This window comes from Myodes glareolus, chromosome 4 (genome assembly GCF_982192425.1).
Source record: "Myodes glareolus chromosome 4, mMyoGla1.1, whole genome shotgun sequence".
Lineage (NCBI taxonomy): Eukaryota > Metazoa > Chordata > Mammalia > Rodentia > Cricetidae > Myodes > Myodes glareolus.
Window position 1 is genome coordinate 59,847,293 of NC_142029.1, and position 17,417 is coordinate 59,864,709.

The following is a 17,417-nucleotide window of genomic DNA, read 5'->3' on the forward strand; positions in this document are numbered from 1 at the left end:
GTCTTTATAGCTACACTTAAGCGCCACCAAGAGGGGCTTACAAACACAAGCTGGTCTTCCAAATGTTTTTATAAAATGCAAGAATTCATAAACATTCGTTTACTGTTCGACACTCTCCTCCCTCCCTGTTCCTTAATGGCAGCCTCTCTTCTCCCTTTTCTACATTACCCTGCTGCAAGACAATGGGCAGTAAGTGCTAGAGACAGAGTTGACTGCCTCATGGCAAAAGAAGACACTTAGTAAAGAATGTTGAAATAAAGGTAATTTAGTTAAGTGCTAAGAAACTGGAGCCAAGTAAAAGCTAAGTTAAGTAAAATTAGGTAGCTGGAAGATACAATTTTTTTTTTTTTAAATAAGTGGTTTGAGAAGAAAGAGGCAGGGCTGGAGAGCTGGCTCTGTGGCTAAGCAAACAAACTGCTCTTTCGGAGAACCTGTTTGGTTCCCAGTGCCCACATCAGCTGCTTAAAACCCACTGTAACTCCAGCTCTGGTGGACTGATGCCCCACTTCTTCCAGTTTTTGTGGGTGCACACACACATACACCAAACAAATAAATAAAATAAATACTAAAGAACGAAGAGGCAAAATTAAATAAAATTAGCTGATAAAGCATAAAAAATAAAACAAGTTCAAATCCAGCTTGGCCTATATCTGTCTCAATGAACAAAAAATATGTAAGTAAAACAAATGAAAATAACCTTCATTTTTGAGACAAGGTTTTGCTTTGTAGCTCACATTGGATATGAAGTCAAGATTGTCTCACTCAAACTTCCTGAATGGTGGGATCACAGGCATGTGCTATCATGTCTTGCTCAAAATAATTTTTGAAGTAAAAATATACACATACCCTCATTTTATATGCAATTGTAGCCTTAACTCTTTAACAGAATGGACAGTATATCTTGCTATCTAAGCTGACAGTTAGTGTCTAGGAACAATTAATACAAAGATTTGGCTTCTAAGAACAAAATTTTGGGTTACCATCAAATTAATCTCTCTCTATACACACACACACACACACACACACACACACACACACACACACACACACACGTAAAATGGCTACTATGTCATATAAACAGTAAATAGTTAACTAAATGCTTAGGAAAAGAATAGTCTTGTTTTTAAAATTCCTCCAGTGTTGGCTTCAGCACGGGCAACTTTCCATGATACCATGTATGAATTGATCTTCACTTTGTATACCTGGTAAAGTCCTTCCTTAGGTTCCTACCACCAAAGGATCCTTCCCTGCCATCACTATAATATGTCTTCATGTCCTTTGACTAATATGGGCTCAGTAGGCATTCTACTTTCCTCTCATTGCATCTGTGGAGGGATAGCAGGACAGTTAGTTATGGAGCAGGACAGTGCTATTGAAGTACTAGGGTGCAAGGGCCATCAGGAGGCTATGAGGAACAGGGTAACAGGTTCCTCACTTAAGGGGTTGGGAATATTCAGAAGAATAGGGAAATCCCAGGAATCTTTGTTTAGAACAGCATAAGCTGCAGGCCCGTGGCTGTGAGGTACTCATCGCTAGGATAGGTTTTTGTATTAGTTATTTTTATATTGCTGTGATATAAAACACCATGTCCATGACAACTCACAGAAAAAATTTATTTAGGCTTATGGTTCCAGAGGAATAAGGGTCCACGATGGTAGAGTGGAGGCATGGTAGCTAGGGTAGGAAGCAGAGAATGTATATCTTGAACCTCAAGCAAGAAGCAGAGAGAGTGAACTAGGAATGATGCAAGGGTTTATACTCTTGAGGCTTACCTCTAATGACATACTTCCTCCAACAAGATCATATCTCTAAACCTTCTAAACAGCTTCATCAATTGGAGACTAAGTATATTCAAATGCCTAAGACTATGGGGGACATCTCATTCAAACCACCATAGTTCTCTAGACATGGGTCCCCTGGCCCCATAGCAGAGATAGTTTTTCCTTATCTGCCCATTTGAAGCATTCCAGGAACATTAACTCTCTTATAAACTGTTCCTACTTAAGAAACAACCATTTGGCACTTATGCAGTGAACATCTGATAAAAAATTCTGAGAGACTATAATAAATTTAATTATGAAGACCAGTGTGTGTTTATGCTTTACAAATAAAAACTTTTTGACTGTTAACTGAGCTAATCCAGATGACCCTCCTACCCCAAACCTATCCCTGCTTTGCACTCTCCTGTCTTTCTTATCTATAGCCAGTGAATGATGTGGGATTCCCCTCTGTATGCTGTGAATACCATTGGTTAATAAAGAAGCTGCGTTTGGCCAATAGCTTAACAGAATACAGCCAGGCTGGAAAAGATATATAGAGAGAATAGGTGGAGTCAGTGAGAAACCATGTAGCCACTGAAGGAGACACCAACCAGAACTTTGTTGGGTTAGCCACAGCCATGGCGACACACAGATTAATAGAAATGGGTTAATTTAAGATATAAGAGCTAGCTAGAAATATGAATAAGCTAATAGCCCAAGCAATGTTTTAATACAGTTTCTGTGTGCTTAGTTTGGGTCTGGGCATCCGGGAAACAAACAAGCAGCCTCTACAAACTGGCATGCCAACATGGTTTGAAATGTTTGAGGCTGATGCCTGCCACCTACTTTGGGTCTGGATGCCTTTGTGCCCACTCAGAGTCAGGAGATAAGTAGCTGAGACCATGCCCATACCTCACTGCTCCCCACCTGGGCAGGCAGCAGAATCAGGACTGCTAGGAGTGCACAGGCAGGAGAGCATGGCAGATTCCTGTCACCATACACAGAGATACTTCCAGGCCACGCAGTGCGCTGCATAGCAGATTTAGCATTTACTCAGATAAAAAGGGTTTATGTGTTGCACACTTCTCAGAGTTAAAGTGGTGAGCATGGTTCCTACCTGGCGGTCTCAGAACTGGCGGTAATTGTACCTCTGCCATATAGAAAGACGAAGAGAGGTGGAGCCAGCATCCAGGGCTGCTGCAACCACACTGCTTACCATTTTAAAGCACTCCTGGTCAGAAAATAATTACAGATATGCAATAAAGACAGATTCAGACAGAAACAAACCTCTGAATGAGTCACATTGTGTTTAAAAAATGTACATAGGCTTATGAGAGAGAGGGAAAAAGAGTATAGAAAAAATAAAACAAAGTTTCTAAAGAGACAGAGTACAGACAGTCATAGATTAAAGGAGATAATAATAATAATAATAATAATAATAATAATAAGCCACATCAAGATGAAAAATACATAGAGAATCTGGATTATATATATTATGTTTTCTTTGAATTTTTTGACAGGGAATGAACTAAGTACAGAGAGGCATTTCATTGTACAGGCTGCTAAGCTAAACCAATATATATATGTATTTTAAAGGTATCTTGACTTCAAAATTTGAGTCTAAGGATATGTTGCTTTGGAAAAGAGGTTCTGCTTTTGTTTCCACAGAAGATGGAAACCTGTAGATTCCTTCCAGGCTAATGTGAAGTAGTTTAGAGAGAACTATGCCCAATTTCCCAAATATTGTTTATAAATGTTTATTTACATTTAAAGGGTAGGCTATAGAGATGAATACTTTGCATTGGCATGAATCTTGGTTTATTGATACAAATTTAAGATCAGTTATGTTATATATTTCTGCTCTTGATTAAGATATTGTGTTTGTGCCACTCATTTAAAAATATAATGTATAATTAAGAAATATAGGTTAATAGAGATTCACCTATAATAGTCAAGTTTGTAGTTATGTTAGGTTTTCTAGATGTACAGGGATGTATTTCAGTTAGATAGATATTCTTCAGATCTTTCAGAGACCTTCAGAATATGTCATTTAAAATATTTTAAGAACTTTGGACTTTTCATGACAATGAGTCACATCTGCTCCTGGAAGCACCAATCTACTTCAAGAGGATGATGGGCATCAAAGAGGCTTCTTACGGAGTTTGCTAGCCATCTGGGCAAGAAACTGCTCTTGCCTGGACTGCTTGATGTTATGCTGCATGAACTGGACATGATGGACCCACAGAAAAGTGACTGATGAACATGCCTAAAGGTGAGATGGTCCTTCTGGGTTCCTGCTTCATGAAAGAGCCTATCAGACATTCTGCAGGACACAGAAGAAAGTGACTGACAAACTTCCAATATAGGTAGAACTGTCTTTGAAATTTCCTGTTTCATGGAAAAGCCTGCTGGATACTATGGGCCTGTGTGCTCAGGATTGGATGCCACAACATTACAGAAGAACTTTGGGTGACTGTCCAGGTAGCAAGATGTCTCTGTCAATTCTAGAGTTTTGGAAGTTGTTTACAATGCACTTACTGTTTACTTAGGTAATATTATATCCGTCTGGAGTCTTTTATGGAGTTTAAGAATAGACAGCTATAGTTATAGCTTTCCTTAGTTATGATAAAAGATAAAGTAGATATAAATATTGTAACTGTAATTCTTGCTTGATAACTGTTTTGTTATATGTAATTTTACTGTGTTAAAGTTAAAACCTTCCTTTTCATTTAGACAGAAAAGGGAAGGTGATGTGAGAGTCCTCTCTGTATGCTGTGAATACCATTAGTTAATAAAACAGCTGCTTTCGGTCAATGGCTTAACAGAATATAGCCAGGTTGGAAAAGATATATACAGAGAGTAGGCAGGGTCAGTGAGATGCCATGTAGCAGCCAGAGGAGACAGATGCTGGAACTTTGCCCGGGAAGCCATAGCCACATAGTGATACACAGATTAATAGAAATGGGTTAATTTACAATGTAAGAGTTAGCTAGAAATATGCGTAAGCTAATAGGCCAAGCAGTGTTATAGCTAATATAACACTTTATATAGTTTCAGTATGATTATTTTGGGTCTAGGCGGTCAGGAAACAAACAAGTGGCCTCTTCCAACAAGTGTACATCACGGTGATTTCCTGGAATGCTCTTAGTTTTAATCTGGTAGACACTTTTTAATTGCTTCTAACCTATCTGGTGGCAGTTGCTGAACCTTGTCTCAGGACCTGGTCATCTTTTTTTATTTTTCTGGTTAGCATCTGTGATGCTTCAAAAACCCTTTCTTTACAGATACCCTAGTCTCTAGAGTTTTGGTTTAACAAATTGCTTCCAAATGAATATTTCACTCATTCTTGCTAAATTTTATGTTTCATATTTAGATCTGTAGCTTTAGCCTATTCAGGGAATTTAGCATCTTCAGTTTATCATCTAACACAACAGCTATCTCTCAGGAAATTGGGTAAGGAAACCCAATGCCCTAGAAAGAGAACTTCTATTTAGATGGCCATTTATCTGATGTTGCCTTATTTGGTACATGCTCATCTAGATAACGTAAACAGAAACAGCACCATGCTAGAAATGAGAGGAACTGTTTCCTCACATGAACTTGTTCTATGACTTTTGCTAAGTTCTTGTGGAACTACTTTCATCATAGGTAAAACAGTGCAGATAGGTAAGCTCTTATTTCTGCAATAGAAATTTTTATTAGAAACACCTCATCAAGTAATTTCTGACATGGGGAGAGGGTGAAGAAATAAGAAAAATTATTTTTCAGTTTTTTTTAAATCTCTCTAGTTGTGATCCATTTAACAGTAACACAGCTCAATAAGGTCAGTTAGGGAAGTGGGTGGAACATGATTAGAACTTACACTTTAGCAAACAGGATGAGAAGAAGGTCTTTAAAGTAGATGCTGGATAAACTGGTAGGAGAAGAAATCCATCACGAAGAAGAGAGAGGACAGTATAATCTATCTACACTCGTGAGCAGGCAAGAGAGCCTGACTCATGCACCAAACAGGCATTAGACAATTTTAGAAAGTATCTCTGGTATCTGATTCTGGAGGCAATGAAATTCAAGGAGGAGAAGGTAGGGCTTTATATCAAAGAATAAAAGTTTACAAATTTTAAAAAATTATTCTTTCTACATGAAAGTATAAATGGGTTCTCAGGCATTCCTTAACCACTTTCTTGCTTCCACGTGCCTCTCAGGCCACTATAACCTTTAGCCTCTTAAAGTACAGCCTCGTAAAAGTGCTAAATTCTAACTAAGGTCAGTCTAGTCTACAAAATGGGTTCAAGGTCAGTCAAGGTTAAAAACGTTTTATGAAGTAGGACCACAGATGTAAGAGGATTAAATAGTTTTTCCTCACAAGAAGACCAAAACCTGTCTTTAAAATCAGAGCAAAGAGGCAGGGAAGAGGGACACTGTTGGCACTGCCAGCAAAAGGGAATCATTCACTCAACAGTCATATTACCTTTGCAATTTTTCCCATTTCATAAATATCTGCTTTCTGATCTTCAATATCCATGAAAGCAGTTTCAACTCTGCTTAGGATCTGCTCATAGTTACTGCAGGTGTCTGGGAGTCCTTCAGGGAAGTAGAACTGTGGAATGTTTATGGACAACGGTGCAGTCACAGTATCATTCACACGAGGAGTAGGGGAGGCAGGCTGGGGACTACTTGGAAGGGCAGCTGCAGATGGAAGTGGTGATGCAGGTTTCTTTTCTGGTTTATTTTGAATCTGGAAGAAAAATGTGATTATAAGATACAAAATTCTAAGCAGTATTTATCAAGAGTCCTCATCAGCAATAAAAAGTTGTATATAAATACAAGAATGTACAAATAGACACACTTTAGAGTATTCTAGAGGACATAAGCATGCTTCTAGGGAATGTTTTCCATATCAAAAATTAACATATTGTTTGTCAATACTTGTTCATCTAGATTTATGGTTTAAAAATCCTACAGTAAATTTTTTCCATTTATCAGTTACCAAGTATTTCAAGATAATCAAAGATCAATATCAGCTAGAACCGTTTCAGCTGGTCAAGATCTTTGAGTGTATTCTTGTTGTTGTTAGAACAACTAAGTAAAATAAACCCTTTTATCTTTGGGCTTTTAAATCCATTTCATAAAAATCAACTACTTATAGTACAGCTAAGTAAACACACACAAAAAAGTTACTGGAAAGCTTGGAAAAAGATTTTGCTTTTGTTTTTTGAGACAGGGTTTCACTGTGTAGCCCTGACTGTCCTGGAACTTTTTCTGTAGACCAGGCTGTCATGGAGCTCAGAGATCTACCTGCCTCTGCCTCTCAAGTGCTAAGATTAAAGGTGTATGCCACCCCTGCCACCAACCCTCAACTCCGGCTACAAAATTTTTTCCTTTCAGAAAAAAATGTATTGTGAATATTTGTCACAGCACAAATAAAGTCATAATAGGACAGAGAACACTCTGAAGGCTGGTTTGGCATCCATAATCATTAAAAGTGGCTGACCCCTAACAATATGTACAAAATAGAGAGCATATGTCAAAAATATAAATTTTCCCTTTGAAATATCTTTAAGAAACAAAAAAACAAGGCCTTGGAAGTTTTGGTTCTTTTTTGTTTTTCCTCTGTTGTAAATTCACACTGTGGTTTTGGTGGGAAGGTTTGAAAAGTACATGCCATCTGTAGGTGGCACTGCCCAATAGGCAGGAGAGCCTGTTCTACTCAAAGGTGACCACATTTAAACTCTGACAGGTAGCCTTAAGCTTAGCTTTCCCTTTTTGCTGTCTAGTCATCCTCAATGACCTTCTGCTTCTTGGTGTCAACATCATTATCCCCATCGTCTTCAGCTACCTGCTTGCTCATAGGAGCCTCAGTTTTCTCATCTTTATTTCCAACCTCTGCCTTGCCATCACCTTCTTCCTCTTCTTCACCTATACTTTCCTCACTAGCATTCCCATTGGCAGGTACACCTCTTCCATTCACTGCTTTCTCCACAACTTCCTTCAAGTCTTTGTCTGTGGACTCAGAACTGGTGTCCACGGACACTTATGACATGGTGGGGCACGTTGGTGATACAATATAGTGGGTGAGGCTTTGATGAGAAGCTGTAGCAGCGGCCAGCTAAGTCCAGCAGGCAGAGAAGGTGGCTTCAATGAGCACAGAGCAGACCCAGGGATAGTGCAAAGATGGCTTTTTGGAACAGTCAGTGCAGTTAAGGTATATTTTTAATCTGCTGCAACTTTACTAGTTAGACTCTTTTAGAAAACTGTTCTTGGGCCAGGTGGTGGTAGCCTTTAATCCTAGCACCCAGGAGGCAGAGGCAGGCAGATCTCTGTGAGTTCGAGGCCAGCCTGGTCTACAAGAGCTAGTTTCAGGAGAGGCTCCAAAGCTACAGAGAAAAAAAAAACCAAAACAAAACTGTTTTTGGTCTTTGTGTGAATTTCCAGCCCTCTGTCAAATGGAAGAAATTATAATTTCTTTAAAAATATACATCTAATATCTACATTGGTGGTATAGTGGTGACCATACTGCCTTCCAAAATGTATAGAATTAGGACTGGGTATGTAGCTTAGATGTAGAATTCTTGACTATCTCCCATACATGAGGCACTAGATTCAGTACCCAGTACTTGATAAAACCAGGTGTGGTGGTACAAGCTTGTCGTTCCAGCACTTAGAAGCAGCTAAAGGCCATCGTCTGCTTTAGAGCAATGTGGAGGCCAGCCTGGGCTTCAAGAGACTCTTTCTTTAAAAAAAGATATACATATTGAAATGTATTTGGGATATGGGATATTTTAAATGTCTTTTCTAGTTTGACTTTACCAAAGTAGAATTACTGACAGTATTTGACAAGCACTTCAGAAAACTTCTGGCTGATTTGTTTGCCACTGACCCTGATATAGCGGGCTATTTTCCCTAAGATAAAAATTTAACTCATTTGGTATCCTCTAATAGGCAAGAACCATGGTTGTTAATTTCATCATTACCAGTCTTTATAGTTAATTAAATGTTAATTTATAGTTTATATTTTTCCTTTTCCCAAAAAGTACCTTTTGTAGTATGCTCCATGGGACATTAGAAGGGACAGGGAAAAGAGGCATGGTAAGGCATTGGAGAACTTGGTATTACTCAGGATCGATGAAAAGGTCAAGGGAGGGGTACCATCATTCAGATAGGAGGTATTTTTGGCTTTTGGGTATTTTGTTTTTGTTTTTTTCTTCTTTCAAATTTTTTTTTGAGATAGGGTTTCAATGTAGACTAGGCTGGGCTTGAACTCTATCTATAGAAGCTATAAAGTCAAGGTTGACCTTGCTCTCAGTATTCTCCTGCTTCCATCACCCAAGTGTTGGGATTACAGCAGTATGCTATTATGTGCAGTTTTTTTTAAAAAAAGATTTACTTTTAATGTGTATGAATGTTTGCCTGAATGTATATCTGTGCACCATGTACATGTTTGGTGCTGTGGAGGTTGGAAGAGGGCTACAGATCCACAGGGACTAGAGTTATAGATGGTTGTGAGCTGCCATGTGGATATAAGGAATCTAACCCATGTCCTCTGTAAGAGTAGCAAGTGCTCCTACTGCTGAGCTATCTCGCCAAACCCAAATGTACCGCTTTTTAGGAGTTTATTTTTAGCAATGAAGACTAAATTCAACTCTGATATTCCTAGCAGAAAAAAATGAAAAAGGTGCCTGGCATTGGTGGCACATGCCTTTAATTCTAGCACTTGAGAGGCAGAGGTAGGCAGATATCTGAGTTCTAGGCCAACCTGGTCTACATATAAAGTTCCAGGACAGCCAGGGCTACATTGAGAAAACCTGTCTTGAAAAACCAAAGTAAATTTTAAAAAGAAAAAGATTTCACGAAGGCTTATATGGTTCTAAATTAACAAGGGTCCAAGCATGGCAAAGTATTAGATGCTACATAAGTATGAAAGATAGATATAGTATGTGCTAGAAGTCTCACCCAGTACTGGTAGGCAGGTTCTCTGCCACTGACCTACCTCCCCAGACCTAAGTTTTGTTTTACTGTGAACACAAGGTAGTATTCAATGACCTCGCTATTCCTAATGTTTGGACAGTGATCCCATATAAAGTCATAGTCGAAGAAGGAGCAGCACAGAAGGAAATGAGGCCAATGAACATAAAAAACACAACAGTAAACAGTGATGGCTTAAAAGTCTGTGACCTCAGGAGTGTTATCTAATCTTTTAGAATTTCAGTAATAAACAGAAATCACATTTCCTAATTTTTGCAGATTGTGGGGACTTAAGGAAATAACAGAATGTAACATATATAGACGGTTCCAAACAGTGCTGAGCACACATTTGTCCTCGTGAAAGGCAATGAGTGACAAAACTAAACAACGGGGTTCTCAAAAGATTATAAATGAAGCAGAATTTGGCACAGTCTTTTAGATTTAATAATAAACAATCATTTACCACTTGTAAAGCAATCCAAAGTTTATAAACTTCTCTTGATTTAGCAAAGTGACAATGTAGTCTGAACAAACATTTCTTTGTTTTTAATGCTAAATCTGCAAATATGAGTCAGCAGCACTAGAAAGTATTCTTGAAATTCTGAAATAGGGCAGTTCTTCAGAGACTGTACCTAGATCCGTGTATCAGTGCCACGTCTATTCTGTTATTTTGTGCAGAAAATTCAATCATCAAAATTCTGTTTCTTCAAAGTGATTTCAACAGTATGATATCCAGTGAAGTGAGGTATAATTTCAGGGCAGTTATGGCATTAGAATTAAGACCACTGTTGCCAGTGAGTATGGACACATGCTGAGGTCTAGAGCACGACCTTCAGCGTTAACTGTGCATTTGTACCGACAGATGGACACAACATTCAGAACAAACCCTGACTGCTAAAATTAACTGAACAGGAAAACATCTGATGACCTACTATTATCTTTTGTGTGTGTGTGTATGTGTACTCTTAATACAAAGCAAATTACTAATAAACAAGAATTTATTAATTCATTGGTTAATAAAGAAACATAATATAAAATATGTATTTATTCTGAACTTTCAGCTCTATCAATTTACCTGCAATTGCGTAATTTGGAGACACATACTTTAAACTTTAAAGTAGTATTATAAAACTGACTTTGCAAACATAGATAAAAAACTTGCAATTGTTTCCTGACTTGCTGGCAAGTTTGATATAGCCTCACTTTAAATAAAGCTGTTTTGATCCAATATAGGACTGGTAATAGAAAAGAATATGTTGGAAAAATATCTCAATTCTCTATTTCAGGTTTTCAGCACCATTACAATATTACTTAGTGATTCTGAACAGTTGCTGATATTGACACTATAATAGTTCCAATATTTGACACATTTGACATTTTGACACATGAAAAACAAATCACAAGCCTCATCCCTAAATCTGAAGTTTTTCTGGGTCAGAATCACTATGAAATTATGGTTCCTTGCTGGAATTTGGATTGTTAGCACTTGTACAGTCCTTGACTTGTATTGTATTCCATTTTAGGCAACTTGTGAGATGACACAGACACTGGCCCTAAGATTATAAGCAATGAAGCACAGATTTTGTAGTTGCTGCAGGCAACAATCAGTCTCAGCTTGCTAGGGGAAGGCATTTGTTTAAAATTTAGAAGAAATTGTTATGCTTCATTATCTACACGTCCACAGTTACTGTAGACATATACTGTTGTCTTTATCTAAAAATACCTTTGGGAGCTGGCAAGATGGTTCAATGGATAAAGGCACTTGCCACACAACCAGAGCTGAATCCCCAGGGCCTATATAAAGATGGGAGCAAAAACTGACTTAAGAACTGACTTAAAAAAGTTGTTCTCTGATCTCTACATGTGTGCTGTGGTCTGTGTGTTCACATGCATCACTCACACACACGAATAAATAAAGTAAAAGATACTCTGTTTTTATAAATATTATCAGGATCCATATTCTTTTAGCTAAACATTCATTATAACTATATCGAAATACAATCTACTTATTTAAACTTACAAATTGTGTTTCTACAGGAATTACAGTTTTCTAGTATGCTTCGTAAATAACTGTTAAGTTGTATTTATTGTCTGCAAAACAGGTTTCCCTCCCTACCGAGTAAAAATGTGAGTACTGTACTCCAGCCCCAGAAGCTCTATTTTTAAACCTGCTGGAATCCTCTACAAATAGCTTTCTGCAAATAGCTGAACAGAGAACACAGATTAATTCCTTGACCTAATACCAACTACAAGTGAGTAATAAAATTATTTGTGTGTTAGTTTACTGGGTGATTTTATTAGTAATTAAAATATTTAAAAGAAACACCCAAATTTCAAACCTGTGACTGTTGAAATGACTTCAGTCGCTTCTTAAACCGTGATGGGAGAACAAAGTCACAGCCCCTTGCTAGGAAAGCTAATTCTCCCCTTAAATCCGGGTCCCTTCGCAAAGATGTTTCCTTGATCATCATCTTTGAAAAGTGAATGTTTACTTTCCAAGCAGTCAGCTCACTTCCGAAGACAATGCCAATCTTGACAGTAGATACTTTTTTCTTCTTATCTTCCAAATAAATTAAATTTCATCATTGTGTTCTCTCAGCCTCCTGGGACCACAATCCATGCTTGTCCTGACATGCAGCTGGTTCCCAAATACAGCCTGTGACTCCCAGTGCCTGCTCATAATATTCCGGTTAGAAACACAGCCTGCAAAGGGCCTACTGCTTCTTGTTGGTAGCGTTATGTGAAACTGACCTGTACATGTTTAGAATGCAGAGCCTTCTGGGAAAGAAAGTGCCCACTCCTCCCAGTACCACAATTAGAAACATTACAGCTGGACATAAAAATAGCAACTTCTCAGATAATGCCAACTTCTGAAACTCAGCACAGGGGCGCTGATACACAAACTTTACCCTCAAACCAAGGTGAAAAAGATTATATGGAACATTTTTGTCTTTTGCTACTTGATATTGTTTTAAAAAACAAAACAAATTGAACTTCAAATTTAAAAGTATTATTTCAAGAATAGTTTATTATTATTATATGGAGAGGAAGCAAATATTCCATACCCCTAAATCTTTTTATGCAAAATATGACAGAAATGGTCATTCTCATATGATAAATTACAGAAATATTTGTTGGTTTTAAAAAGAAAACTAGTTTAGCTATTAAACATAATTTTTGAAGTGACTATGGATATAGTTTGAACATTTATCATCAAAAGTGTTTTTAAGAAAGTGAAACAGCTTAACATCCTAACAAAGAAATATCAGATACATATGAACGAATGAAATTTAACCAAATGGGCCACAGAAGATGATCAGAGAGCAGTAACAGTACACCCTGAGGTTAGGAGACTTTGTCCTCAGAGTAACTTTAAAGAAATAAAAACACTTCACCCATTTCACTATATATTAAATATCATCTTCATCTTAATATTTATAATTATTAAAACATTTTCTTTTGCTTATTTATATTACACTATTTATTTTTAATTAATCTCACCAATCAGGAGTTTTTTACTTTCAGAAATAAAACACTATAAAGAACAAAACTAAAAATGTGAGTGCATATATATATGATAAATAAATATAAAAAATTAAAATATTTAAGGTATACATTTATATATGCAAAGGTTGTTTATGCTTCTCTACTGATTATCAAACTTAATCACATTCAGGTGAAAGAGTCAATATTTGTAAATTTTTATGAACTAATAATAATCCAGTGGTGTGTAAATTCTCTAGGGCAAGTTCAATTTTAAGTTTTTCATTCATTCAAATATTTTCATGACATATGTACTAGATGCTGACTTGGACATAAATACAGAGATAATATGAAGGTGCTTCTTAGGCCTCTTTATTTCCTAGGACAATGGTGAATTAGTGTAAAGGACAAGAAATATTTATATATTTCATTTACTTCTTGTATGTTTCTGACGTTTCTGAAGGTTAAAGCAATGTTTAAAGTCCAAATGCTGGTAGAGTAAGGTGCCAAGTGCCTTTAAATTTAGCACTTGGTGAGGCAGATGCATGCCTCTGTGAGTTCTGGGTTAGCCAGGGCTACATAATGAGACCCTATCTAATACTTCCCCCACACTGAAAATGAAGGCAAATGCTGCTTAAAGCGCCCAAGGAAAAGTTATTCTGTTGTTCTTAAGGAAACATTTCTGTATGTTCTCTGATGATGAAATAAGCTCCAAGTTTTCATTTATAAAACCGTTTTCCAAAAAGAAATCAGAGAGCACAGGTCACAGTTCGTTAAGAGTACAGAAAAAAGCTGGTCAATAAGTTATTGACACAGAGAGAGACTAGCATGAAGTTATTTGCTTTTTACTTATTTGTGTTTGTATGGAATTTGGCTGCTTGGTCTTAGTAAGGATTTGAGAATCTGTCTTACAAGGAGTGCACCTGGACAGCACCTAAGAGCACTGTTGTTGGAGAGGCCTCTTCTTTACTGGGAACAATCAAGCATAAGCAGACTTCACTCCAGATCTTTTCTCATCATGAGGATCCTGTCTGAAGATACAGGCAGTCCTAGCTGTCCTATGTACTTACTGTGAGTCTCCAGGACAACAATCGTAAGTGATCTTGACTACAGGATACAAGAGACTAGTGCTGTCTGTTGTGAGCATGACTGGGATTTTTCAGCTGTTATTTTGAGATCTGGCTGCCAAGGCTGGAGTTCCTTTCCTGTGAACTATTCCCCCCGAATAAGCATTCTTGGGTAAGGGAGATAATTTTGTGACTGGCTTCTTTCACTTTACATCTTTCTAAGGCCTTCCAGGTAGTAGCATGTATCAGAACTTTGCTGCTTTTTATGGTTAAACAACAGCCAATTGTTTAGACATCTAGGTCATTTCTACTTTTGGGCTACTATAAGTAATGTGGTAGTGAACATTCATGTAGCAAGACAGATGATCTCAAGTTCAGAAAGATTATTTCTCTGGTCCCCAAATGCTTGTTCTAGACGCAGAGGTTCTCAAATTGTGGCTCATGAGACCTTTGGGGATTGAATGACCCTTTCACAAGGGTCATCTAAGACCATCAGAAAACACAGATATTTATATTACAATTCATTAACGGTGGTGAAATTACAGTTATGAAGTATCAGTGAAAATAACTTTATGGTTGGGGCCACTACAACATGAGGAACTGTATTAAAGGTTGTGGCATTAGGAAGGTTGAGAACCACTAGAGGGAGATACATGGAAGGACAAGCTCCTGAGTGGGAACTTTGTGAGCTCCCTGGCAGAGGCATAGAAGAGAGAGGATGGCCTTATTGCTAGGACCCTAAAAATATAGCATTTCTTCTGAAATAGCTTCCACTATCTAAACTAAGAAAAAAACGCTCCCTTTCTATGTCATCAAAGGATCTATGGAACCCAGGAGAGCAGTTCTAAGTTTGGAGGAAGAAGATGTGCATTAAAGAAAGGTGTGACTTTTAAGGAAAAATGGAATAAAATTGTATGTGAAGCCCAGCACATTCCCTCTTACAGAATTCATTCTGTAAGGCTTAGTCTGAAACTCAGAATTGTTTTTAAAACAATTTCTAAATCTTAGAATTCTGTGACCGTCTCCCTTTGAAAAGGAAGACAGTGATATATAACCTTAATTATCTTTGGAACGAGTCAGCTCTGGGCAATGTTTTAAGAATGGGTTGCTTAAAAAAATTTTGAAGATTGACTGAAAAACTAAATCACTTATTTTGATTTATGTAATAATGCCAAGCAGTACTGTATATACAATGTGCTATGCTAGGAGCTGCAGTTGCGGTTTAGAGGTAGAATATTTACTTAGAAGGCACAAGGCCCAGGACTGGAAAAAGAAAACAACACACGTAAACACACCAGAAGAATCCCCACCACCAAAATGGTGTTTGTTGCTTATCAATAATGTGTTGTGTCAAAATACGTCAAGTCCTTATTCTGTACACATGGTAATTACAATCACTCACTAGCCACAGCTGCTGTAGTTATGGAGGCCAAGGTAACACCAGCCAAGGACTTCTAGTCAGGAAGGCCAGTTGGGATAATCCTTTCTAAAAGTATTCTAAGAAAAAATTTTTTAAAATACTATAGGAATATAGAAAGTCTCTAAAAAAAAAAGTTGAACACTGTCAATAAATACCTCAAATATTTATTGAGCTGCTCAAGTTAGATTTTGCCAACTTCACACAAACTAGAGTCACTTGGTATGAGGAACCCTCAGCTGAGAACTGCTTCCATCAAGCTTGTAGGGCATTTTCTTGATTAACGGCTCACTGTGGGTAGTGCCATCCTTGGACGGGTGTTCCTGGGTTGTATACTGAAAGTGGGTTGAGCAAGCCCTGGAAAGTATGTCAGTAGGCAGCATTCCCCTGTGGCCTCTGCTTCAGTTCCCGCTCCAGGTTCCTGCTTGAGCTTCTTCCCTGGATTCCCTGGATGATGTATTCTAACATGCGAGATGTAAAAATACCTTTCCTTCTCAGTTGGTTTCACTAACTGGTTTACTACAGCAGCAGAAACCAAACAAGCACATGAGTGCCCCCTAAGTGTCGGCTACTGATCTAGGTGTGGGCATACAGTGGGTGACGGAACAAAACTAATGTGCTAGCTAGAAATTATCTTTACCACATTACTGAAATCTGTGCTTGGCAACATGTTGACAATAGTTTCAGATTATAAAACTCACTATTAGAAAACGTTAAGATTTTAATCTGTACTTACTTTCCCTCTCCATTTTTCCTTTTGGTGCTAGGAATGGGCACACTAGACAACCTCCCTAGCACAATTTTATTTTCTAATTTAGGCATGTTAAGTTATCAGATTTACAGTTTTGAGACCTTTACTAAAATTAAATTAAAACAAATCTTTATAAAAAGAGGGTAGGCTTTATTTCTTAACTTTTGAGTTATGATTAATATGCTATTGCCCCATTTAAACTAAAGGGGCCCAAAATGACTATACTGTTATGGGCTGGTAGGAATCAGATAGTATTAAAATAAGATTTACTGACATTGGGAAGATAGTTCTATCAGTGAAGTACCTTAGTAAAAGCACGAGGACCTGAGTTCAGATCTCCGGCACTCACATAAAAGCTGGACATTGGACAAGGTGGTGTGTCTGCTATACTAGCGCTAGGTGGGTGCCAGGTGGGGATGGAGACAGGTGGATCCTAAAACTCATTAGCCAGCTAATCTAGTTAATCAGTGAGCTTCTGGTTCAGTGAAATCTCATCTCAAAAATAAGGAGGAAAGATATTAAAAAAGAAAATACCAGATGCTGACCTCTGACCTCCACACGCACATGTACACCCCTTGCTCCCCACACATACAGAAAGAGAGAGAGAGAGAGAGAGAGAGAGAGAGAGAGAGAGAGAGAGAGAGAGAGGGGAAGTATTACCTAAGTGATATAGTTTTCTAGTGTTTATTTTTATAAAAGTATTCCACTATTCCCCATATTAAAATATGGCCTCAGCATAGTAATTCATTCATTCATAATTATGGAATATTTGGGGACCTTAGCTGGATCACTTTTTCCCTACTCTACAGGCTATTCCTAGTTGTATTTGACTTATTTGAATCTGCATATATCAGTTATTCTTGATCTTACAGTTACTTCCTGTCATATACAGGCTTTATAGAAAAGCATATCCTCAAGTGTCATATATGTTAGTCAATGACTAGTGAGAAAGTTTCCTTAAAAAACAAGAAAAGGTA

At 37.6% G+C, this 17,417-nt stretch overlaps 1 protein-coding gene and 1 pseudogene across 3 annotated transcripts in view; both read right to left on the reverse strand.

The window, feature by feature from the left end:
• Ppp2r3a (protein phosphatase 2 regulatory subunit B''alpha) overlaps positions 1-17,417 on the reverse strand; it is a 147,363-nt gene that overhangs the window by 75,225 nt on the left and 54,721 nt on the right. For 2 of the 3 annotated variants that reach the window (XM_085689626.2, XM_085689625.2), the window contains one exon: positions 6,229-6,495. In XM_085689626.2, coding sequence (XP_085545752.2) covers positions 6,229-6,282 — 54 coding nt within the window. In that variant the 5' untranslated portion in view covers positions 6,283-6,495. Of the gene's footprint in view, positions 1-6,228; positions 6,496-12,061; positions 12,487-17,417 lie in introns of those variants that run through there. The other variant, XM_048417414.3, reaches the window with a different exon arrangement.
• LOC146894654 (prothymosin alpha-like) lies at positions 7,531-7,800 on the reverse strand (annotated as a pseudogene).